At 50.2% G+C, this 25,442-nt stretch overlaps 1 protein-coding gene across 4 annotated transcripts in view; it reads right to left on the bottom strand.

Annotated features, from left to right (window-relative positions):
* The window catches only part of TIAM1 (TIAM Rac1 associated GEF 1), a 128,992-nt gene that overhangs the window by 58,681 nt on the left and 44,869 nt on the right, over window positions 1–25,442 (bottom strand). For 2 of the 4 annotated variants that reach the window (XM_069027087.1, XM_069027070.1), the window contains exons 3-4: window positions 17,840–18,018; window positions 11,899–12,881 (exon numbers count right to left, since the gene is read on the bottom strand). In XM_069027087.1, the coding sequence (XP_068883188.1) occupies window positions 11,899–12,870 (972 nt within the window). In that variant the 5' untranslated portion in view covers window positions 12,871–12,881; window positions 17,840–18,018. Of the gene's footprint in view, window positions 1–11,898; window positions 12,882–17,839; window positions 18,019–18,113; window positions 18,176–25,442 lie in introns of those variants that run through there. The other 2 variants (XM_069027077.1, XM_069027097.1) reach the window with 2 other exon arrangements.

Genomic DNA, 25,442 nt, shown 5'->3' on the forward strand with positions numbered 1-25,442 from the left:
AGCACCAGTTTTCTTTGTATCCAAGAGCAGCTCTGTGGAAACAAAGAAACCCTCCATCAGCTCTGTGTGAAACCGTCCTCCTGTGGAGCAAGGGCTGGAGGGGGAGAGCTTCGGGGCAGGGGAAGGGCTGACTAACTTTTAAGGCATTAATTTGCAATGGATGGCCCCGTTCTTTATAAACACCACTTCCCAAGGGAGACTTGGAGTCCAGCTGGAAGAATAAGCACTTCCTTCCCCACTCAATGAGCACAGTTCTGCTGCTCCATCTGGTTATTTAATGCAGCACACAGTGACAGACAGGCTGCTCCGGACAGGCCAAAATTGCTCTGCTCCTCCACGTGTGAATGAGCTGAGCAGGCTTTCCTGGAAGTACAGCCCTGTAACCACCCAGAGCAGCTTTCACAGCCACACGTGGATCCTGCTGTTCCATAGACTTGGTTTTGGGAAGCCAGTTACCTTCTCATTCCCTGCAAAGGAGGAATATCTGGAGAGGGGAAGCGCCTGGAGCAACCGGGGATACTGGAAGGTGTCCCTGCCCCAGGCAGTGGGTGGGACAGGATGAACTTTTAGGTCCCTTCCACCTAAACCATTCTGAGATTCCATGATTTTATGCTCTAGAAAAAGTACACAGTTAGTTCCAAAATCTTAGCTGATGTAACTTTTAGGAAGCATCTCTCATGCTTTAGTTAAAATGAGCTGATTTAAGAAAACAAAGAACTACTAGAACAGACCACCAACTGTGATAGGATCTGTAATCTTACCAGATAGCATGTGCATCAAATTTTCTTAGTGCTGATTAGCATGTGGAGTATCTTTCCAAAAACTCAAGCTCCCCCAGAGCTGCTCAAGGTCCCCCACACCCAGTGTGCCACAGCCTTTACAGATGACCTTGGTGAGACACTGCATTAATTACCTCTCTTTTCCTGTCAATAATTCGGCCTTATACTCTGTAACTAATATATGAGCGTATCAGTTTATAAAAAAAATATTTATAAGAAAACCTCAAGGATGGAGAACTCGGGGTGAATATATTTGCTATATTTGCTCCTAAGGTTAAAGTGGAGCACATTTTGCAAAGATCTCTACAGTCTTTACCACAATGCAAGTGATGGGCTGGACTGGTCAAAAGATCTTTTCAGTGTATTGCTACAGCCCCACTCCTGATCTCCCTCTGCTCCCTTTTCCACTCCTAAATACCCCTTATCAAAGGCTTGTGGGCAGCCCATTCAAGGCCTTTGGTAGGAGGAGGGTCTGGGCAGACAAAGGTCGGAGCAGCTCACATCCCAGAGCTGCCAATACCGTTCTGCTCCTGAGTTATGGAACGCGGCATTGAGGGAGCCTCGCCACTCCAAGCCTGGCCCACGAGGAGAGGGGTGCCGAGGTTAGGAGGGTTCAGGGCATTCATGGCACAGGTCTCTGCTTCCAAGTTCCTGCTGCAATGTCAGCTCATTCCCATCTGAGGCGGGGAGAGCTCCCAGGCAGCTGCTGGCATCTGCTCCGGGAGCCTCGCAGCGCTGCACTGAGCACTCTCAGCTGAGGGTTCTGCACAAAGCACAGGGGCTTAACACTGAGATCCCACAGAAACCACAGAAACCGGGGCTGAGGGGGAAACAGTCCCAGGCCGGGAACAAACCTTAGCAGGGTTTGAGGGACACTGGGGCTCTGCTGCTCCGACTGAGGACTGCTCCGTGGAAAGGAGGGACAAAGGCATGTGGAGACCACGGGCTGAGGAAGGGAACTAAATGGGCTCCGGGGCTGTGCTGTGACAGGGAGACATGGGAAGCAGCAGCAGAGCTTCCATCGGGATCTGGGATCCCTGGCACTGCTGAGGGCACGGAGGAACAGCACCATTCCTTACACTGGCAGCACTACCGTGTCCCTGGAGCGGCCCAGGGGTGACGGAAGGAGGCTCAGCAGACGGCCCCGAAGGGAAAGAGGAGGGAGAGGTGGAATGCCCAGTGCCACAGAGATCCCCCGTGGAACGAGGACCAGAGCAGGGCTGAATGGTGCCATTGTCACCAACAAGGCCAGTGCCAGGGCAGCCCTACGAGCATCCCAGGGCAATGAAGTGGAATGAGGTATCACAGCCCCATCAAGTGCAGAGAACAATTTAACTGCTGGTTAGTTTGGGTGAAGCGCTACTGGAAGCATTAGTAACCCACTTAAATATAGGGGGTTTTTTTCACATGAACACTGGGTTTCAGGCAAAACAAGCAAAACAAGGCAGTGGGGAATAAAACTGTAAGGCAACAGCTCCATCAGCCTAGCATACCTGGTGCTGTCACTTCTGAATACTCACGTGATATTCACACCTCTGTATGTCCACTGCAGCCACATCTGTTAAATCATTTTTGCTAAATTTAAAGGACACACAGAAAAAAAAACCCTTTGCTTTAGGAAAAATGTCTACATTCAGCTAGCAAAAATCAGGGGGGGAGTTCTGGGACAGGTTCCAAGTGTCCCCATGTTGACCACACCTGGTACTGGCCTCTGCTAGAAGAGACCACAGGATGGGACAAGCCTTGCCCAGCTCTGGCTCATGACTGGGCACACACCGAGTGCCTGCAAGAGCTGCACTTCCCAAACCTCCCACCACCAGCCCTGCCACAGACACCGGGACAGGCCTTGGTGAATCACTTTCTCCTGTCCCACCGACAGCACTGATTCATGGCCACTTGGGGGCTGATTTAGTAGGAAAAATCTTACTTCCCTAAATATAAACAGGTCCTCGTGGTTAAAACTCCTTTCTAAATGAACCATTAGATTAAAAGTACAGCTGAGTGGGGGTTTTCCTTGGAAGGGGCTCCCTCCAAGCCAATGCAGATCCTTTGTTCCCTGTCCTGTTGAGCAACAGAGCAATCAGATGCTCACAACTCAGCAAGAGTGATTGCACACAACCTGTCTGGCTGCTCCTGAGGCAAGCACCACAGAATACATTTCAAATGGGCGAGCAGCCTGATGGTTTGCATGCTTTTATCTAACTGGTGTCCCTTTGAAGCTCCTATGTGGAAACAGATTGGCCTGATAAAGTGTTTTTCCTTTCTTTTCAGTACTGACTCTGCCATCATTTGATGGCCAAGGTATGGCTTGCTGCAAATCCAAGCTGAATCCTTGCTCCACAGTCATGTCCTAGAAGCAAAGATAAATCATGAATTGCACCTGAGAGCTGAGTGGGAGAAATGGTTTGAGTCCTACTTCTGTGCACTCACCGCACTGGGGCAGCAGCTCTTGAGATGGCTGAAAGAATCAAAATTTTTAAAAAATTAAATTCAGGAAAAAGAAAACAAACCCTTGTATGTGTCATTAAAGCTGCTCAGGGCAGTTTAATAAGCAAGCAGGTTTGGGTCATGGCTCTCTGAAATCAAATTTGCCCCTGACGAAAAGGGAGTAGCCCACACCTCCAGACACTTCTCCTGGCAATAAACTCCAGTCTTACTATGAAAGGATGAATCACAGTCACAGGTGTCTGGGCAATAACGCCTGGGAAAGTCTTAGGGCACGGATTTCAGTGAATCTGGTCCCAGGAATCCTTTGTGAGCTTGTGGTGAATGCTTGCAGTGTAATTTGGCACCCTGGAAGGACAGACAAGGTACTGGGTGCCAGGGAGCCAGGAGATACTGGGATGTGGAAGGAGATGTGCATCCCCTGTGCTCCTGTGGGACAGCAAGCAGCAAACACCACTTTACCAAGGGTCTGCAACCCCACAGATCTGCAGGCAGCTCTGGCTGTTACCTCAGTATTACCCCTGACTCCTTCACTCCATGCTAAGCTGTCACCTCAGCTCTGGGCACTGAGGCTTGGCAGCATTTTTGGTTCACTGACTCCCCCGATGTTTTCCAGCCAATATGTGGGCCCTTGCAGAAAGATCATCCCCATGCTTCCCCAGGGAACCTGGCTTTCCTACCTGAGATGCCCTAAAGGCAAATTATGGACACACAGGGACTCCTGAAGCAGCCAAGAAAGTACAGCCCTGGAGCTGTGAGACATAAAGTGGTGAAAATTAAACCATCCCCACCAGCTCCTCCCTGGCTCTAGCACTGACTTTTGAGGGGTGCTAAAGTACATAATTCCATGAAGGAGAATCCAGCCCTAATCCAGTAAAGCCTCTTGCAGTGTGGTCCCTGCACACAGCTCCCTACACCTGCACAGATCCGGGGCGAGTTCCCACTTTCCATCCCCTCAGTTCTCAGGTGCTGCAGTGTTTAATCCCTCTGTTCCCAAAGGATACGCTGAGGGCCCCCCAAATTTACCCTGCTTTCATCCCAGTGGACCACCCAGCTGAAGGAAGTTTCTAGAGGAGCTGAGTTAACCATAAGCTAATAAAAGCAGCCGAACGGTGCTCAAGTTAAAGCAAGGGCTACGTGCCACCCAAATCCTCCCAGTTAAATTAAAACACAAGGTTGGGTTACTTTTTGCTTGCTGAAGCCACGAAGAGGCAATTCTTCCTGAGAAATGCAATAGAGGGGGCAGAAATGGGGAAGGGGGACCACTGCTAGAACGGCAGCCTGAAATCCAAACACAGCAGCCAAGAGGAGTTCACCTAACAACCACCCAACTTAAGGAAGCAGGGAAATGCCTGCCATCAGGGATTATAACCAGGCACAGCATCACGTGCTGAAGCTCTCTGAAAAGGAACATTTCAGTGGAGCACCTCACTGGAAAGCAGCACTCCTGCCAACTGCACCCATGTAAGTAAGCACAGCCCAGCAAACAAGCAGCTGGGGCAACCTGTCTGTGATTTTTCAGTGCAAAATACTTGGAATTAAAACCATGTGTCATAGGTTAGCAAGCATAATCCCGGAAGGGACATCCCTGCTAAGGGGTGCTTACAGCTTCCTCTGGGACCTGATAGAACCTATCAGCTGGCCAGTTTGAATATGGACAATTCTTTAAGCCACTTAAAGTTGTGACCGCCTCTGTGATCCACACTTAAGAACAGCAAACTCCCCCTCCAAGCTCTCTCTCGTTTCCGGCGCTGGGACAGGTGGCTGCAGGCCCCGTGCAGGGGCCAGCGGGCCCGGCCAGGCCCTGCTTGGGCCAGGCCGGGCCGGGCCACGGCCAGCCTGGAGCCATGGGCCTATTCCAGCCATGGAACCCCCCCCACTGCCTTGCCGTGGGCAGCCGGAGCGGCTCGGAACCCCCCCTCTCCACTGCGGCCGAGATTCAGCAAAGCGGCACCTCTGTCCGGCAGAGGTCAGGTGACCAACTGCGATAAGCCACATTCCAGCTGTAAGGCCGAGGTGAGATTAACCCTTTTAGTGCTGTGAAGAGCTGAAAACCTGAGGGAAGAGAGAGAGGAGATGCTTAAAGCTGAAAGTCTGTTGTGAAGCTATGATATATCAGAGTATCCTGTTGTAATTTCATGAAGATATGGGGGGTGGAGTGTTCAACTCATAAGCAGAAGCACCTGCGCTGAGATAGGCAGATGCTGCCGCAGCTGTAATTTCATGAGAAGTTTGGACAGAGAGAGATGAACCAGATGAACCAGATGAGGACTTTTGCTCCAAAGAGGAAAGGAGAAAAACCTCAATTCCTAGAGATGCTTCCAGAGATAGTCTTAAAGATGAAGATGACCCTTTGCTCCCAGGGAAGGAGAAGGGCCTCTGTTTTTTTGTTTCTGAACAGCTCAACCTTAAAATTGTACCCCAGAAAACTTTCAAGAGTGGACCCTCGAAAGCAGTTGCGGGAAAAGCTGCAAGTCGGGGGAAGGGACTCACATCGTAAGCAGAGAGATTCCTCTTCCTAAATGGACTGAACAATATTTGGAAGTGGGTGGCTGTCTCGGTGTGATACTGTTTTCATAGCACGAGCAAAAAGAGACTTCTCTTTCTAAATGGACTGAACCAGGTTGTTATGGAAGTGGTAAACGGACTGAACATCTTAAGGGTTGTCTTTACATTGTCAGTGGGAGAAGGGAGGAAGGTGGGGGGAGGAGGAGAGTTCTAAAGGTGGTATAATTTTTTTTTCTTTTCTTCTTTTAGGTCTGTTAATAAACTTCTTTATATTCATTCAAGTTGGTGCCTGCTTTGCATTTCCCCTAATTCTTATCTCACAGAAAATAAACAGTAATGAGTATTTTAGACCAAACCACTACACCATGCAGTGTGTACAGCTTTACAGAGAATACAACTATTGCCAATGTTGTTATATACACTTCAGATGTATAAATGACAAAGTCCTACTGTTTAAAAAAACATGCCTGAATGGAACTAGATCAAATACCAGGACTGGTGATTTGCTTTCCCTTGGCCTCTGGCCGAGAGCTAAGGAAGAAAAACAAATTAAGATCTTTGAAAGAGTATAAAAATATTTGCCAGTGAAGACCAAAACACCAATTTTCACATGCTCCTTTCCCTGACAATACTGGGGTGGAGCTGTGTGCTCTGAAGGGAGTGACTGCTATTTGCTTTAAAATATCCTGACTGGGAAATACCTGATCTCCTCCATCTGGGTGACAGGGCAGGAAAGACCTCAGAGCCTGGGTTTGAAGCCCTTTATTCCAGCCTTCCTCACTGAATCCACTTCCAGTCAGCCGGGCTATAAACAGCTCATTTGGTCTAGACATTGAATGGGTCTGGTCATTCCGAGCTGCCACACCAGGACCCAAGATGTGGATTCCCAAGGAGTTTACCCTGGTGCAAGCCTGGGCTGCCACAAAAACGAGTGGTTTCTGTTTCCCCCAGCACATTCCCACCCCTTCCTTGTCCTCCTTGCCCTGTGGCTGGGGGCTGAAGGCAGAGATATTTGGGTTATTGGGGTGGTTTGCCTGGAGGCTCAGCAGGGTGACCAGCTGACCAGTGCTCCTCACTGGCATCCAGTGCTGAGAGCCAGCTGAACCAAATGGTCCCATTCCCAGCTTCAGGGGATTCGGAGCGTGGCTCAGGCTACATCCAAGACCTTGGGAACAACCTTTGTCTGAAAGGGACTGCATGAACAGGGGCTGGAATCAGTGAGCCCCACAGTACAGCTGCAAACCAGTACCACCCTGCTTTTAGCTACTCTCTAACCCGTGTGCCAGTCATTACCACTGAATGTTGTCGTCTCTGTCTTTATTTCCTTCCTTGATTCCATCTGGAGTCAAACAGCTCAGATTTCAGGTCCGTGTCCATCTGATTAGGAATCATGCTTAGGTTGGAAATAGCCATGTTTTCCAGACTGCAGGCAGAATTCCTTCAAAGGAGCAGAGCTTCAGCTGCTGAAGATGCTCTGTCTGGAAAAGCCATGGCCAAGGAGGGCTGGAGGAGCAAGCTGGAAGGCCACAAGTGCTCTGCAGAGAGTGAACAGGATGCAGTGGAAGCCAGAAGCAAAAAGTGATTTCAGGAAAGAGAATCCATGGGGGACAGGTCAACCCGAGAGCCTTGGATGCATTCCTTGCACAGGAAGACTGCAATCCCTGATCTGCTGGCTTTGGGAAGAACGCCCCGGAGGAAAAGTCACCCCCACACTCTCTCTCTTTTCCTGAGCACTTGGTATTTGGGGAACAAGGTACTGGGCTGGATGGTGCTTCCATGGGATTGACCCAGTGCAGTCCATTTTGAGGTTTTATCCTCTAAGCCACAAAATGATTTTGTGAAAAAGTTTTACACAACTTAAAACCAAGTATCAGCTCTCTGGAGTTTAGCCATCCTACAGAACATAATGGAACACAACAACCAGTTACAAAATTCCCTGAGATAGGAAAAAAAAATCCTATCAACTGGAAACATTGTCTAATTTTAGACTGGCTTCTCTGTACATCCTGATCTAATTCCCACAAAACCCCTTGGTTTCATCTCCTGCATATTCTGAAAAACTTTTTATGTAGGATTTTTTTTTTTAAGATTTTAGATCCCAAATTCCTGCAAGCTACCTAGAGAGGCCTAAAAATAGTAATAAATTTGAAAATTGGACAAAAGGGGATTTAACACGCCTGGGGCTGGTGCTGAAGCCGGTGCAGCTTCCAAGTGAGTTGGGCAGGAAGTTTGTTCCTCTCCCCCAACTCAGCTTCACAAGGAATATGGAATAAGGAGGTGGCAAGACAGGCTTGGAAGGGGCACACAGCCACATCTCGAGGTTTTCATCCCTTAATTCATAGAATCACAGAAGGGTTGGGTTGGAAGGGATCTTAAACCCCATATTAATTCCACCCCCTGTCATGGCAGGGACACCTTCCACTATCCCAGGTTGCTCCAAGCCCCATCCAACCTGGCCTTGGACACTTGCAGGGATTCAGGGGCAGCCACAGCTTCTCTGGCAAATTCCCTTCTTGAAATGCCAATTAGGGCTCATAACAGCAGGGGAACATGGGGTACATTTGTCCCTGAACATCTACCAGGAGAAGGAGAAGGAGGAGGAGGAGGAAGGAGTCTCCTGCAGGCAGATGTTTAGCTGCCACAGGACACAACAGGGCCACTAAACAAAATCTGGATCCCACAAAACAGCCTGTGGGATCCTGGGGATCTCACAGCCCATAGTCAGAACGAGCTGTATCCAACCGGTGCTTTCTCCCTTCCAGGAAAAATGGGTGCAAATGTCAGCCAATTAAGCCCTTTCCACCTACACCACATCAGCTCCAAAAGTCAAACACGATCCCAGCAGAGCTCTCCGGGAAGCCTCGCTCGGCAGAGCTGAACCCTTAATGGCACAATGTTGGGAAAAGCAGAACTGCTGCGTGGGTGCCCCAGAGCCACCCTGTGAGCACTAATCACTTGTGCATATTGAATATAATTGTGTCTCCATAGGAAAAAGCTCCCTTTAATTAGTGGAGAGTGACTCCCACCGTTCAATTTAAGGTTTAAATTTGGATGGGGGGAGATTTTCTTCTCTGTTTTCGGTGTGTTGGTGTTTTTCCCTTTAATGTGAACCACGTGCTTGCAAAGAACCCATGGATGAGGCATCAGAACAAAACACGTGCAGCCAGGATTCTGGCCCCTTCTTTCTGGGATGCATTTTCCCAAGAGCACTGGTCAGCACAGCCCAGAAAGTACAGCTAGTGACAACTTGCAGTAAATTAACTTACAGAAACTGTGATGGTGTTCGGGCATGCAGCTGAGCATGCATGGAACAACGGCAGGAACCAAACACCAGGGCACAAGGCCTTCTGGCAGGGACCTCTTTAGGGACCAAACTGGTCAAATATCACCTACCAGTGACCATCAGACCCTTCCAGCACTTCTAGCACCAGGGCAGCTGTGACTAAAGAAACAGGCAGATATCCCACCTACAGCTTTCCAAAAAGTGGAAAAACACCCCAACCCACTGGGCAAACACAACCCCAAATTCTTGTGAGGACTAGCAACAGGGATCTGGGCAGAAGCCTCACTCCAGGCTAGGAGAATCCATTAGGTGACTCTGCACTGCAACGCCACAGAGCAGTGATGCCTCACTGGCCCAGAGGCCAAGAGGGAAAACTGTGTCCAACACCACATTACACTTGGCCCTGGGTCACCTTTGTGTGGTGTCCTCATGGCCCTACGATGCAACAATTATTTCGTGGGAGTGGGATGGGGGGAGGCAGTTTAAAAGGCTGGTCAAAACACTAATTTATAGCAGGAAGTGTTTTCCAGCACATGGGCACACATGGCAGGCTCCGGGGCAATGGGGTCATCAAGAGTGGGAAGATACAAGTGCCGAAAGACTGGGAGGGCAGAGGGAAACGAAACTGCCCCAAAGGAGCCCAAGTGCCACCTGGCACAGCCCAGCACAGTGCCAAGGAGCACAGCAAGATCAGGGCAGAGACACAGCCTCAGCTCCCACCACGCTCCACTTCACACCAGCACTGACGAGGCAAGAGGAGCAAAGTGTGAGACACCGCTGGACTGAGGACCTGGTGCAGACACAGATTGGTCACTTCCCTCCTCTCACCCCATCAAAGCCACCTCTTCATGCTCACCAAGGAACTCCTTTCACTTTGTGTGCAAATTTGGCCTTCATTTCTGCCTTTTTAAACACATAATGACAGGCATTTCCCTAAGCCTGCTCAGGCTAGGCTGGGGCTGACATGACTTCATTTCTGACAACTATCTTATTCTTACAGGCTGCTGCTGGGATTAAAGACTTGGGAGGAGGAATTTTGACCTTTGCAAAGCTTTAATTTTGTTGAATTTATCCATGGTAATAATCACTGCTAAGTCTCCTTAGAGCCATCATCTCCAGTCTCAGGAGATGCATCTAGTGAAACCAGCCCCACTAAATTATTTCCCTGGGTATGGCTGAGGCCTCACAAAATACGACTTAAATTCCAGACTTTCACTACATGCCTGGGAGGAATCTCCTGAATGCCAGGATAGGCACCGAGAAGGAAAACAAATGCTTGGCTGTTCATCACCGACTCCATTCTCTTTTTCCTTAAATACACTCGAAAGCAGGCTGCAGGCAGCAGTTGCACCCAACAGTCTTCAGGAAAGCTGTTGGGTCCAAGGCTGCCAAAACCCATCTATTCTTTTTTGTTGTTGTTTTCTCTTGCTTTTTATCCCACACTGGCGCACCAAAAGCTTTTCACCTCCGAGAGCAGAGAGCTGATCCTGAAGAACAAAGCTGCAGTTGTGGGACGCTGCAGCATCTGTTTCGGCATGTCAGCTTTATATTTAGCAGCAGCCCATCTCCACAGATCAAGCACAGCCAGGAAGTCCCTGAGCAGCCCCATCCCAGCAGCTCCCACAAGTCAGTGTCAGCAGAGGGAGGGCACAGGCTCCTGGAGCCCTCCAGGTGCCCTGCACAGCCTGCCTGCTGTTTGCTGCTCAGCTCGAATCTCAGGCACTGCTGTCCTGCTGGCAGCTCAGGGAGCAAGCAGCAGGCTGTGCACTGGCTGGCCTCTGACCTTGACCAGTGTGCAGCTCTCCCCTTTTTCTGGGTCAGGCACACAGTGCACAACACGCACAGGACGAGCCAGGCAATGACATCAGGGGAGCAGCCCTGCCCCATCCCTGCTCTGTGTCCCCAGGCCACGTTTCTGAGCCATTTCTAGAGAACGGTGCACGTCAAACACACCACTGCCAGCTCTTCCACCAGGCAGCTGGATGGACCTCTGCTCTCAGAAGATCCAAATGAACTCACACGGAGCACAATCTGCCCACAACTTGTGTGCCAGGCATGGCTGGGAGAGGAGGGCCGGGTCTGAAGCTCCTTTCTGCTCCTCTGTACAAGCCATCTGCCACTGACCTGCCAGCAGAACCACTGCCTGCAGCCCGAGGCAGGAACTCCATCAGGCAGGACAGGGTAAAGCAGGGCAACACGTGGGAAAGCTCCAGGATCACAGGCCTGGTGTTTGGAGCGCAGGAGGGGGCACCTGACAGCAAAGCTCCTCTTGACTCTGTGCTGTCCCTGGCTCAGAGAAGCAGCATCTTCCCCATACATCTCCAGGCGCCATCATTTCTCAGTTTACAGCAGGCCTGGCAGCGCCAGTGCTGTTTCGGGGAGATGTTTTGCACAGACATGAGCATCAGCTAATTAGAAGAGTGAAATTTCAGCCCAGTGAGAGTTTAGCACAGAGGGGAAACACTGACAGGTTTTTCCTTTGCCTCCAGCCACGGGTGCAGGCAGGGGAGGGTGACAAGGCAGGGAGGGCAGAAGGGGGGACACAACTCTGCAGTGGAGTGATCAGTTTTGGCAGCTACCCTGGGAAAAAAGGCACCGTCAGCACTGCAAAACATGCAGGGAAATCTTCTGCTGGCAAACGCAGATTTCCCTTTCCCAGAGGCAGTGAAGAGTGGAAAAGGTCCAAGGAGGGCTGCAGATAAAGACGGGACAGTGATGGAATTGAGCCAGCTCTGTAGACCAGCTAGTTCAGCTCTCTCCTCGAAACAGCTCTCTGCTTGGAAAGGGGGTGTTGAAGGAAAACACGGCCTGGGAGAACCCGGAAAACCTTCATTTACAGACCCAGCCCAGCAAATGCCAAATCACGGAAGAAAACTGCCTTACCTGGGTGGTTTTCGCCCTTCTGCCTTGCATGCTGCTGCTATGGCTCATCTGGGGGTTGGTGGCCCCTTCGGAAAGGCAGTGGGACTTCCTGCAGGGGAGCGTGTTGTAGTTACTGTAGGAGGAGGGCGCATCCTCGGCGGTAACCGATGCCATCTTATGGCTCCCGAGCTCCGGGATGTCGGACACCAGGTTCCGGCAGTACCCTCCAAAGGCATTCCGGGGGCCACCGTTGATGGCGGCGCCAGGGGTTTTGGGGGAATACAAGTCACTCATGGAGTTGGCCCGCTGGCAGGCAACCAGGGGCTGGGGGCTGCCGTCGGCGTCCGGGCCCTGCGCTGCCTCGGCGTCCTTCTCCTCAGCCAGGCCCAGGATCTCCTCGTTGCTGGTCAAGTGCTCCTGGCTGAGGTCGGACAGCGAGAACTCCAGGCTGTCCTCGCGCCAGATGTCGGCCGACTTGGAGCGCTTCTTCTTGAAGCTGGCCGTGTCCATGAAGGCGGTGCCGTTGGCCGCGTAGCGCAGCGCCCGCCCGTCGCCCTCGGCCAGGAAGGGCGGCTCGTCCCCGTAGAGCCGGCTCTCCTCCGAGTCGGGCATGCTGTGCACGGAGGCGGCCGTCAGCACCGTGCTGCTGTCCACGCTGGGCGTCACCGACGAGTCCGTGTGGTAGGACACGGGGCGCAGGCCCATGTCCACGCGCTCCACCCACATGGGGCTGCCGAAGTCCTCCAGGTTGGCCTCGGCGGCGAAGGGCTCCAGGCCGTTCTCGGCCAGCGACTGCGGGATGCTGGGCGTGCTGCTGGAGCGCGTGCTCACCTCGGAGTTGCGGTGGATGATCTTGCCCGAGGACGCGTGGCGCGTGCGGCGCGAGGCCTTGCTGGAGAGGCGCAGCGAGCGTGACGTGTGCTTGCGGCCCAGCCCCGGCTGCTTGTCCCCGTAGAAGGCGTGCTCCACGCTCTGGCTCTCCGCGTTCCCCATGGCGTCACGGTCTGCAAGGGCACACAGCGGGCGCCGTTAGGGGAGGGAGGCACGCGGACGCCCCAACACACCAAAAACCGCTCTTTTGAGTTAATTAATTACTGAGCCTGTCCCAAAACCTACACCGCAGATACTCGCAGGGCCTGCTTAACTGCAGCAATAATCCCACAGAAGTAATTAAGGGAGCCAGCAGCTGTACCAGTGAACTTAGAAATACAGTTAAATCAGAACGCAGCAAACAGCCAGACAGCTCTGCGGGTGCAAATGAAGAGCACAGAAGAGGAAAGGACTGAACCTCGGAGCTCGGAGTGAACTGGAACCAGTTTAGCACCACAGTGCCATCTCAGCTCTGCACACATTCGCCTGACTCTCAGCATCGGCATCGTCATTGCAGCCAACAAACTCAAAAAATCAACAGCTACTGTTTATCTGCAGGTAACAAGATGCTGAAAAGTAGAGGGATGTACACCTTTAGCTGAGATTTCACCTTTTTTTTTTTGGCTAGGAACTGCAAAGTGAAGCACCAAAGAGCAAAGTACAAATCTACCCATTTGGCAGCAAGCTAATGACAGGTTTGATTCCTGGAACAAAAAAACTGTGCAACATTAAGCAGGTACAGAGAGCCCCACACAAGAAAGCCATATTATGAAAAATAAATTAGCATGAGTGACTCAGACTATACAAAAATAACCTCTCCTTCCCACTCCCTCTGAAGCAGATAAGTAGATCTGAGCTCTTTGATCTGAGCTGGAACGCAGGGACGGGGTTTGTGTCCCCAGCCCCAGCCTCCTGCATTATTCAGCTGTGCACGTCCCGCCGTGGAACAGGTTTCCCATCCAGGAGGTGGGAGTGATGATCTGATTCAACCTTGGAAAACACTTTGAGGTCTGTGATCTCACTCAACAAATGTCAGAAATATTTTATCAGTAGTACTGGGTCCTTCCTTCTGGCCTGACGTCAAGAAGAAGAATAAGAAAAGTAAATGCCAAAGTTCAAAATTAAACAGGAGATCCTGAATTACACACAAGGCAATTATATAGAGAAAAATACTTCATCAATCTTGAAAAGAAATTCCAAGACAAAACTTCTTTGTTTTGAGGTATTTCCATTAGTTCTGGTTGAAAATAAAAAAATCTGCCCTGACATTCAAACAATCTGGAGTTTTTAATTTCTTGGGGCAATTTCCTGTCCTTTGCAATGATGCTGATGGGTACTGAGCCAGACGCTGGCAGAATGAATGCAACCACGTATTTTCCCTCGCTATGTAGATACACACCACTGCTGCTGCACAGAACTGACTTAGCCCTACATGAATACATGGAAAGTGAGGAACTGATGGCACTAAACAACGGGACAGCTTGGCAGAACTGAACTCTGCAGTGACACTTCTGACCACAGCCAGAGGACTGTGCCTCTGCTCCTCTACCCAGAAAAGCCACTCGTGGCTGAGGCTAGAAGTCTGTTCAGTGCTGGAGCAACAGACAACACCGTAAGTATCTGGGCATTTCTGTACTGAGCATGAATACAATTGCATGTGAAGTAAACTACAGCAGGAAGTGCCCTACGCCTACTGAAATGAATGGCAGAACTCCCTTTGGCTACCATGACTTGTTTAGAAAAATAAATGCACTGAAGAAAGGGCAGGTTTAAATCTAAAAAAAAAAAAAAAAAAAAAAAAAAAAAAGACAGCTTTATCAATCCCTAGACAAGGGTTTACTATCTCCTAAGAGCTACAGCTCTTTGACACAGACTGAAAAAACCATCAGCCAGCTTTTGCCTGTGGAACATTTTAAAGCACAAAACCTGCATCTTTTCTTCTGCAGACATCTGAAACCAGGCCTCAATGCTTCCGTCCTGCAGAAGAAACCCTCTCAGCGCAATGCTTTCACTGCTTTGGTTCTGAGCTGCTTGCCGACCACCCTTCCATCCAACAGGATTTCCACCGGCTGTGCAGCCCAGCAGAGCCTGCAGCCATTCATCCCCAGTCTCCAGCCATCCCTTCTCAATCTGTCTAAGGAGAATGAACAGTTCTAAAAGTCCTCTTGAAACCTGGAATGATTCTTTACCTTCCGACCACACCAGGCAAGATTTCCCCCAGCCAGAAAAGCAACAGGACCACAAACGGCTTGGTGAGGAAAGGAGCAGCAGCTCAGGCTGCATCCGGTGAGGAAATCACACTCTCCTGGAAGGAGGGAACTCTTCTCTCCACAGAAGGAATGTTTAGGGAGTGATTTCACACAATGAAGTATCTGCTAGAGACTAGAAAGACGTGTCAGACTTCAAAGTAAAGAGCTGACGACCCTTTTTAATTCTGTGGATTGGGGCTTTGGGCGAGGACACTTGCAAATCCACAGACTGCTATCGATGAGCCCATACCTCACTCCTGCGCCCTGGAAAGGCCCTGCCTAATCCCACTGAATTCCCGGCTGCAGGGTTGCAGGAATGCTGGCCAGTGGGTGCAAGAGGGCTGCAGGCAGTACAGCTGATCCAGCTGCAGCCATGCAAGACAGTGCCATCCCCGAGGTTTGTCACCATCCCCTGGTAGAGCCCATCTCCCCTGGGAGATGCAGGACACACGTCGGGTGGGACGGTCAATCCCAGCAGGTCAAGCTGAGGGGGTCCTCTGAAACGGACCCTCATCCTGCCTTCTCACCCCCTCGGCATTGCTGGCTGAGCATTCCCACCAGTGAGCCTGAACCAATTCAAGTGCTCCTGCAGCAGAGTCCACTAAAACAACAGAAAATAAATCCGGGGGGAGGGGGAAGAAAAAGCCCAAAAAAAAGTTTATTAGTTAGGTTTTGCTGAGCTAGCGAGTTGGCCTGGCACGTGCCAGAGGCAGCACAAAGGTGCCTGTCTGGGGACGAAGCGGGGACAGGACGGGACAGTGTGCCCGGAGGGTGACGCAGCAGCCAGGAGGAGGGACAGTGGTGGCACCTCCTCGGCTTTTGGCAGCAGGGGAGCTGTGAGGTGAGCTCAGGCAGCTGTGGAAAGGCAGCCCTGAGAGGGGAATTGGCACTGCCGCAGACGCAGCATCCTCGGGAGCAGGAGCTGCACAGGGGAGGGGAGCCCCAGCCTCCCCCTCCCACGGGCCACAGCAGACACCCTGGGGCAACAGCGTCTCAAACTGCTCAGCTACGACTGCCAGATGCTGCCTGTCTGTGGCTTAACTGCATTTAGCACACTCAATGAAAAAAATCTGTATCAAATTAAGAAAATGAGTAATGTTAATGGGAGCTGCACGCAAGTGCTGGTAGGACAAAGGCTCCCCTTGTTAGCTTGGCCGCTAAATGCAAAGGCCACCATTAAAGACCCATCAAGGTGCCACCAGGATACGACACAGATCAAGTGTGACACATCTCCATGCTTTAGGCAGGTCCGTCCCGTCGTGGTGTCAGGAATCTGCTGTGCATTACCCTGAACCTCGCAGAGATCAGCGGCTGTCTAGCGCAGCACAACTGGCTGGACGCTTTTCAGCAGAAAACGTTGATTCATCAAAACCCAAACTTTTTGTGGGAATAGAGGGCCTTTGACGAAATCTCTCTCTTTGGGAGGGAGAGGTTTGAAAAGCAAAGCAGGGAGACAGGCACGTCTCCTGGAAGTGGCACCAGCGCCGTGACTCAGGCGCTCGCCGAAGACGCGGAAGATCCAGATTTGTATCTGCAGCCCGAGCCAGGCAAATGAGGGGTGGCAACTCCTTCCTCCACATCCTCAAAGAGTGGCCTGACCATCCACACTGGGAAAGGGCTCCCCCTCCCAGAAAACCTGCTCCTTCCGGGTTCAGCGCAGGGAAAATGTCAAAATTGTGGTGACTTCAAGAAAGTCACCTTTAAGCCAGCTTGCACATCAAGGGACAGGACAGGGGGCTGAGGTGTGTTTTTTGAAAGCTCAAACTTAAGACTGACATCAAGATTAGGCTGCCAGAAGAGAGAACACAAATTTTGCAGCGAAGCACAGAAAAAACAGTGTTTCCTACACCATGTGCCCTGGAAAAGCACACTGACCTCCAGCTGAACTGCTGAGGTTTTGCTGGATGAGTCTTACATGAAATGGTTACACATAAATTATATCACATTCTAGATGACCACTGATGATGGCCCACTCAAAGAACATAATTCCCTTTAAAAACAGTCATTTTCCTTCCTCTTCCCCTACCCATGATACTAAATTATTTCTCAAAATAATTACAAACCCAGAATACTCATTTCAATAAAACCTAAGCTACTAACTCTTAAACTTGCAAAAGGTTGGACCACCGGATTCCAGAAGCATATCTGAAAAATATTAGATTTCCAACCAAATTTGAAGCACCTCACAAGACAACAGATTGCAAATTTAAAATTAGATTCTAGTGGGAGGCCCTGGTGACAAATCTGTATTTTTCTCCTGGAGCGTAGCTCGAAGGCTGTGAGAACCAGAACAATGATCAAATCCACAGCGGGCAGTGAGCCTACAGAAATAAACTTCTGCTAAAATCTGCCAGCCAACAACAAAGATTTTTACTGAACTCACCAGAACCACACAGAAAAACGTACAAGACTAATAGCCAAGTGTGAACACACGCATTTTACTGTAATTAAAATGTGCTTTTTCAGAAGGGCAAGAGAGAGGCTAAAATTCCACAGAAAGCCTTTGAGTTTCTCGGAAACTCCAGCGGCATATTTCATTGTTTTCACATCAGAACCTCTTAACCAGGCACTTCGTTTTTTGTGAGCCGCTCTCACATGTGTTAAAGCACGGGATGGGCTCCAGAAAGGCCCTGCAGGCAATTCGAGCAAGAGGGGGAGGGAGGGAGGGAGGAAGGAAGGGAGGGAGGGAGGAAGGGATGTCACCAGGAGCTGCCTGACAGCCATAGAAAAGACCCGGTGCTGCCAAGCCGGGGCACCCAGAACATGCAGCTCATGCCTTTCCCCTCCCCAGCATCCCACAGCACGGCCAAGTCCTCCAGAAACACACAGGGACGCACAAGTACCTTCCGAGGCAGTCCCGGTATCCAGCGCAACCTTCCCCCAGAGAGATGTGGCATTTAGAGGTATAGAATTGCAAATGACCCCAAAATGAGCAGTTACTGGGACTGCAGAAGCTGTCAGCACCTGCCACTCAGCGACTCCATTACTCCCGCGTCAGAGTCTATGACTACATGCCAAAAACCTGGGGAGAAAGGGGAGAAAAACAAATCAGACAAAGGGTTACCAGCGAGGGCTGTACAGGAGCATCTTCTGCCGGGGCCTGTCATCAGCACTTACCTAAGGAGCACTGGGCAGTACAGCACGGAATGCTGTGCTCAAATTCGGATGATGGAATCTGATGGTGGCAGAATAAATGAAAAACCCAGTCAAGCACTGCCGGCCCCAACCACAGGACGTGGAGAGTTCCTCTTCCCACAGCTCTGTACAATCAAAATCCCCCTGGACTTTAACATTCCCTTGCTGAGGCCAGTCTGTCTCAGCTCAGGGCCAAAACCACACCTGCATCTGAAGACGACCACCAAGAGAGGCACCTTCCAACAAAGCAGGGCTGCACTCCTGGCAGCAAAGGGGAACCCAACCGCCCAGGAGACGCTGGAAGGCCTCAGAGGAGACTTCTCTGCAGACTGTCTCATTCATGGAAAGGGCGGTTTTCCAGGCAGGGATTTCATTACCATTTTCCAAGGGCGAATCAGACATTGGGGCAGAGCATTTACATCTGGTTTTTGTGAGCGAGGAAAGGATTCTCAGGTTAATTGTGCTCACAAAGGCACAGATACAAGAGACCAGTCTGTGCTTACCTAGACTTGAGACAAGTCCTAAGGACAGTCCTCAAGTCAGACACGGAGCTCGTGTGGGTACCAAATCCCAGCCCTTTCCAGGCCTGGTACCACTGGTGAGCTCCTGTGCAAGGAGCCCAGCTCAAGTCCAGGCCTGGGAGAGGCTGAATGTGCTTCCCAATCCAGCTCTCGCCCAACTGCCCCTTCTCCCAGCCAAGCACCGGCACTGAAACATCACCTCAACACTGCACACAGACTTGGGAGAGTTATAAACTTCTCCACAAGTCCCAGGGAACAAAAACCTGGGGAGGGATTACTGCTGCCCTTCATGTTCTTAGAGCTGCTTGGCAGGGAAAGTGTGATCCTCGCTCTTGGCTGGATTCTCAAAAGAAATCAGAGTCATTGGCTCTTTTTAAAATGAAAAATACTCTCGTTTTCTTTTTCTTCCTTCATGTTCACTTCTTTGCTCCCCACCTCCCCCTCTTCCCCCAAGCTGTTGGTTGAGATCTGAAAAGCAGTTCATGAATTGCTCAGGAGCTGGCAGAAATTAATAAAATGAAGCTCATTTATATTGAAATGGACTCATTATCATGCCAGCTGCCAATAATTTCCAAGAGGGGAATCTTGCTGACAAAAAAGGTCCTACAGGCAAGAGGTTCCCCACCTGCACCCACCGCACGGGGAGCAACCCCGCCACGTGCACTCTTCACCTCCCAGGAAAAGGAATTGGGACCATCTCTGTTCAGATCTGTCTGCTACTGCCCAAAAAAAACCTGACCAAAAGAAGAACAAAAGAGACACAGCCAAGCATTTTATCAGATTTTCCACCCTGATGTGGCTTTTGAGGAGTTTGTAACTCAGTAAAATCTGCTCTGGGGTGACACAAACTTTGGTCACTCCCCTGAGAAACCAACTCCAGGGCAGCCCGTTCCACACACCGCCTGTGCTCCTCCAGCAAAACTCCTTCTCTCCTGACAGTCCTTGGTTAGAAAGGGGATGTTTGCGCCTGGATCCTGCATTATCCAAATCCTCACACTGCTGCAGTACATCTGAAGGGCTGGCAACGTCCTTTGCCACAAACAGCTGAGTCCTGGGCACACACAGCTCCTCCAGAAGACAAGGATTTATCGCCACCCATCAACTCTTTCTGAAAAGTTTTGCTCCCATCAACTTTTACAACTCTGACAGTCTTTCCTAAATTAAGCCAATTCATACTTTTCAAGAAGAGTATCAGTTTTTCATACTTTGTCTGACATTAATATGCACTGGAATAGTCCTCAGTGTCTTGGTTCATTCCAACAGCCTAGGCTCTGCTGCAGCAGAAGTTCTGGAGTTTTGAAGCAGCCTCCAGCAAAGCCTTCCTTTGAGCAAAGTCTTGGAAGGTCCAACAGGGCAAAAAGTGATGCCCATGCTCCTCATTCAGCAGGAAGGGCGGAAGCAAACACGAGCACAGCCCCATCACTTCCTTTCCAGCACAGAGCCCTTTCTGGACATGTCTGCTCCCCTGGATGCTCCCGTGGAGACTGGCTGAGGGGGAAGCTGACCAGTGACCCACCAGTCTGCTCTCGGGGGAGATGGACAGTTGTAAACATTGACACATGGAACAATTGGTCTAACTAAAAGAAAAAAAATCAAATGAAGATTTTCAAACTTCTACACTCGAGACAAAACACCCCCTGTTAGCGCCAACTGCTCCCGACACACTCAGACACAGCCCTGGTGCGTGCAAGCCAACGCCTGCACACGTCAGTGCAGCTCCCTGCATCCTTTGAAGGTCTGCAAGCAGCACAGCTGTATTTACTGCACAGCCACAAAGCAGTGTCTCCACAAACCAGGCCAAGGAGCTCCCACAGGGCTCATCGTGCCGCCAGTCCCGGCCGGGGGAGCGCAGGAAACCTGCACGGATGGATTAAACACAGAGCAAGGAAGCAGAACAGATTAAAAGAGCACCTTGTTACTCTTCACATCTGCTACCTGCGATTCCAGGTACAGCAAGAGCTCTGACTTTTACATGCTGGAGCAGTTTGCAATGCCCAGAGTTTGGGAGAAAAATCCAGCACACCTGTTTTCTTTTTGCTCACAGACACTTGACAAGAACATTAATAGATGAAAAATATGGAAGCTGCAAGCTTTCTAAAGGCCTCCTTTTCAAAGCACAACCCTTCCTTTCCAGTACGAAAAAAATCAGTATGCAAATATATCCCCTTGTCCAGTGAACAGGAAAAGCTGGCGAGAAGGATGACAGCTCTCTTTCAATCTATTTTTACTTTTTCATTTTGTGAGGCATTATTTTAGTCAGATTTCAAATGCAATCAGTTAGTTGTTAAGTGAATCTTCATCCAGTTTGGAGAAGCCCTCGGCAACTCTACCATCAAGCATCAGGATGTTCGTACAGAGACAGGAAGCAGTAGTCATTCCATACAGAAACCATTCAATATTCATCAGCAGCTCTGAGCTGTATTCCCCACCCACAATCCCAGTTCCACACCACTGTAACTCCAGTGTTCAATCCCATCTCCTGAAACGGAGAATCAGGCCTTTTAGTTGTGACTGGAGGCCACATTTTGCTAGTTAATAGTTAGTTAGCTAATATGAATTGCTGCTGAAATCAGTGCAGCCAATGCCCTGCCCTGAGACCGAGGTAAACGCTCTGCTGTGCTCCATGGTTCTGGTGGCCTGACAGCTCTGGCTCTTCCATCCCATCCCCCTGGGCTGCCCTCTGCAAAACAGAACCCACAGGAGATGGAGCGCAGAATATCCTGAGCTGAAAGGGACCCACAAGGATGAGAGTCCAGCTCTGGCCCTGCACAGACACCCCAACAATCCTCCAGACCCTTCACCATCCTTGTATCCCTCCTTCGGATGCTCTTCAATAGTTTTAGACCCTTCTTAAAGTGTGGTGCCCAAACTGCCCCCACACCTCAAGGTAAGGCTGCACCAGCGATGGATCCATGGATGGATGGATGGATGGATGGATGGATAGATGGATGGATGGATGGAAGGATGGAGAAGAGACTGCTCTATGCCCAGGTCTTTGTTCAGAAATGCAATTCAGAAAATCTCCAAGCTTCCCCGCTCTCGATCTAGACACTGAGCCCCGAGACCAACTTTAGAGGACTGCAGAAGCTGGTTGACTTATAAAGCAGTGAAAATAATGACAAACGTGCTCTTCTCTGTGTTTTCTTTCTATGACATTTAAAATGGCATAGAAGCCTTTTGTTTGTGAGAAAAATTAATTTCAAACCAACCATGGCTTATACTACCTGTTGAGGAGACTGGCTGCTCCTGAAACTGGAGTCTGATGACAGTGACCATCCAGGAAGGTGGGGGAATCCATCCATACATCCCCAAGAACGGGCCGGCAGAGCTGGAACTGCAAAACCTCTTTGCAAGCGTCTCGCTAACGCGCAACCTCCGTGTCTGTCACGGCTGGGAGAACAATGCTGGTGATCCTCCAGATGAAGAGGAGGGCAAAGAAAAATAAACCCACATTCCCTTTGAGAAGAACTCCTAAAGGGGAAGGTGTGGGATGCCCTGCTCCTCCAGCTGGAGCACCACCCCTATGACAACTTCCAAGGGAGGGAAGAATAGGCAAAAAGAGAGAGAGGGAGGGAGGGAGGTTTGTCAAGAGACCATAAACCTCCACAGAGCCAACAGCCAGCCATCCCCAAATCCCAGCTACAGGAAACAAAACCAGGAGCACAGCACTGACAAAGCACCATGGGGCCTTGACAATAAATTAATGGAAGAGCAGAGCAGGTAGCCCAAGGGAAAGCCCCCTCTCCAGGGCTTCTCTATTTATAGAGGGGATGTGAATAATTGACATGGTTGTGGGTTTCTTTGTTTTTCAAACACTTTTACAACTATCTGAGCATGTTTTAACTCTTTCTCCTTCCCTTCCCTTTTATTTTTAATGGTGGGAAAATCCCCCTGTCTACCCTGGGGGGAATCTGCAAGGTTTTGCACGTTTCCAGCAAAGGGCAGGGGGAGGATTCTAATTTCAGATCATCAGACATAAGCAAATCTATGGGAAGCCACGAGGGCAACTCCCTGGAGCCTGTGGGGCAGACTAAACCCAGCCATGAGGGAACTGCGGGGAAGAAGGAGCCCACTTGGCCTCCATGGAGGCTACGAGGACTGCATGGACATTTATATGATACTTTAAAAAATGAAAGAATTCCCAAAACGCAGCTGAAATAAAAAAATAAGGTGTGGCTTGTTTATTTACCTTTAGGTTCTATGTTATTGTTATTACACTTTGCTTGAAAAGGGCTTTCTGCTTGTGCCAAATGAGCAGAGAACTGCTGATACACAGCAAGGGTGGGACGTGCCAAATGCACTAAAAAGATTGAGAAGTAACAAGAAAATATTCAGGCCAGGAGACAGAGCTCCAAATGGATCTGTGGAAGCTCTCACTGTACAGCCAAGGACACAGAAGAACCACCCAGCACCACAGGCTCCAGCAATAAAAACTGAAACCCTTGGCTTGAGTGACCAAGGAGACAGGATGTGAAGGATTAAAATGTTGTGGAAAAGAATTAAGAGCAATAATTGTGGTAGGGGGAATTGGAGAGGAAGTGCTTAGTGTATCTCCTCATTTCAGCACTGAGGTAAGTAATCTGATTTTCAAGCAGTGCCAAAGACCTCACACAGATCATTAAGATGGTGCCTGAGATATGAAGTATCTAATTTTAGATACTCTGACTTAAGTACTAGGGAGGGATTCCAGAGGTCTATGGAAAAACCAGTGTGAAACACAACTCAGGCAGAGACACAATGAGCAGAGCTCTCCCATCCTGGTCCCTCTCCCTCTCTCTGAGGGAGCACGAGGAACCTCATTGAGCACCAAAGCTGTGTCAGGTTCCTCAATTACTGCTTCAGAGTCGGGAGAAAGGACAGAAGAATAACTTCCGTGCCGAGGCCACAAGGGAAGCATAATAAGGAAAAGGATTGAAGCAAAGGATGTCCTTTGCAGATGACAGCCTGCCTTGCACAAGTTTTGGCACCAGGGTCTCTCTGTGAGCTTGTGCTTTTACATCAGCAGCGCTCGGGACTCGGCCTTCGCTGAAAGTGCACTGTGGTGGGATGGAGAGGCCGGCAGCTGCAGCACTGCAGGCAGGGCTGGATTCCTGCTGCCAGGCTCTTCAGAGCTCCTTCTCTCTGTGAACACAGCACTCTCATCACCTGCAGAAAGACCCTACACAGCCACATCTCCAGTGGGAAGGGTACTGGGTGACCGAGGAGGAAAGACGCGTTCAACCTGCAAAAAGCATGCAGTGAACACCCTAAACTTCCCAAAACGGGGAGTTTATTGCCTGATGTGCCAGTGACAGCACGGACACAGTTCTCTGGTGGGACAGGGACAAGTGAAGAGCCCAAAGCCAGGACTCCCCACAGGACTCCCACCCTCCGCCTGCTCCAAGCGCTCCTGCCGCAGCTGCTGGACGTGATGGGAGCAACAAAAAGGAGCCCAGGGTGAAGCCAAACTTCCCCAGTCCTGACTGGAAATCCTGACTCCCGTTTAATCAGAGCCTGCGAGGAGGCAGGCGAGCAGATGCCCAAGTGGCTGCTGTGCTCACCTCCTGCTATCAGCCCCAAGAGAGCAGCTTTCCCAGCCAGGCGTTGCCATCACACAGCCCCGTTCCTCCAGCAGGGAGAGAAGGAGAAACCACGAATGCAAAGCTCGGCTGGTCTGTACCAGCTTGGCACTGCTGAAGGTAAATTAAGCATTCAGGTTTTATCTTGCACGTCCTGACAGAGCCTGATGGCTTCAGCTTATCTGGGCTGACCGGTTTCAGTCACAACTCGTCCATCACATCTCCTGACACGGCTCTTCCCCGAGGGAGGAACACACAACTCCAGGGCCACATGCTTGGGTGTTGCTTCTTTAATTAAGAGGGGACAAAATGCATGAGGGATGGGAATCCCAGGAGAAGACACCCCCGGGGCTCAGGGGGTGAGCCCCCACCCTGGGAAGAGGTGGGCAGGGAGCAGAGTTGGAGAAAGGACGGATCAGCAAACGCTCTGGAGAGGAAAAGCCAGAACTACCAAAAGCCAGGCTGAGGCAGCTCAGGGGGGAAAGCTGATACCCCTCAGCTCTGAGTGTGGCCTCCAAATAAAATAAAGGCCTTGCCTCCTTTTCCAGGGAGTGCGTGGAGGGGGGAGAGACATATGAATCACCACATCTGAGGTTATCAGGAGCAAAATCCAGAGTTTAAAATTTGCCAGTCAGCAGCAGCTTTCAATCCGCATCCCAAAACTATGAGAGAAGCAACCACAGGGATATGGGCAAAAATTTTTATATTAAAACCTGCAGATCAGGATCCTGCCTGGGACTGCAGAACAAGTGATCCCAGCAGTGATGTATCCATCTGTCTGTCAAGGGAATGCAAGGCTGGAGAGCACAGCTGGGAGATGGAACAGGGAATGACATGGGAAGAAATGGGAAACTGAATAATTTCTGCCTGCTACTCTTGATCACTCCCTGCAAGAAGATGACCCATTTTCCAAAGGAGGAAAGGCAGAAGACACCTTTCCAGGAAAGGACTAGTGAAGGTGAAGAAGACAAAAACTGGCACAGGAATTACGATCTACATAAGAAACTTTGCACAGAGGTTGTGCTGAGAAGACAATTACCTCACTCGAGCTTTTTCATGTTTTCAATGACAACACATAAAAATGAAATGTGACGGTGACTTGTGCTGAGGACACAAAGCTGGAAGAAGTCACAGTACAGAGCAGACCTTTTGTCTCATACTGATCCCAGAGGACCATGAACTCCCAGTGTGGCAGCGATGCCAAGAAAAGCAAATGTAAATCAAAGGATGCA

Source organism: Aphelocoma coerulescens, chromosome 1, assembly GCF_041296385.1.
Source record: "Aphelocoma coerulescens isolate FSJ_1873_10779 chromosome 1, UR_Acoe_1.0, whole genome shotgun sequence".
Lineage (NCBI taxonomy): Eukaryota > Metazoa > Chordata > Aves > Passeriformes > Corvidae > Aphelocoma > Aphelocoma coerulescens.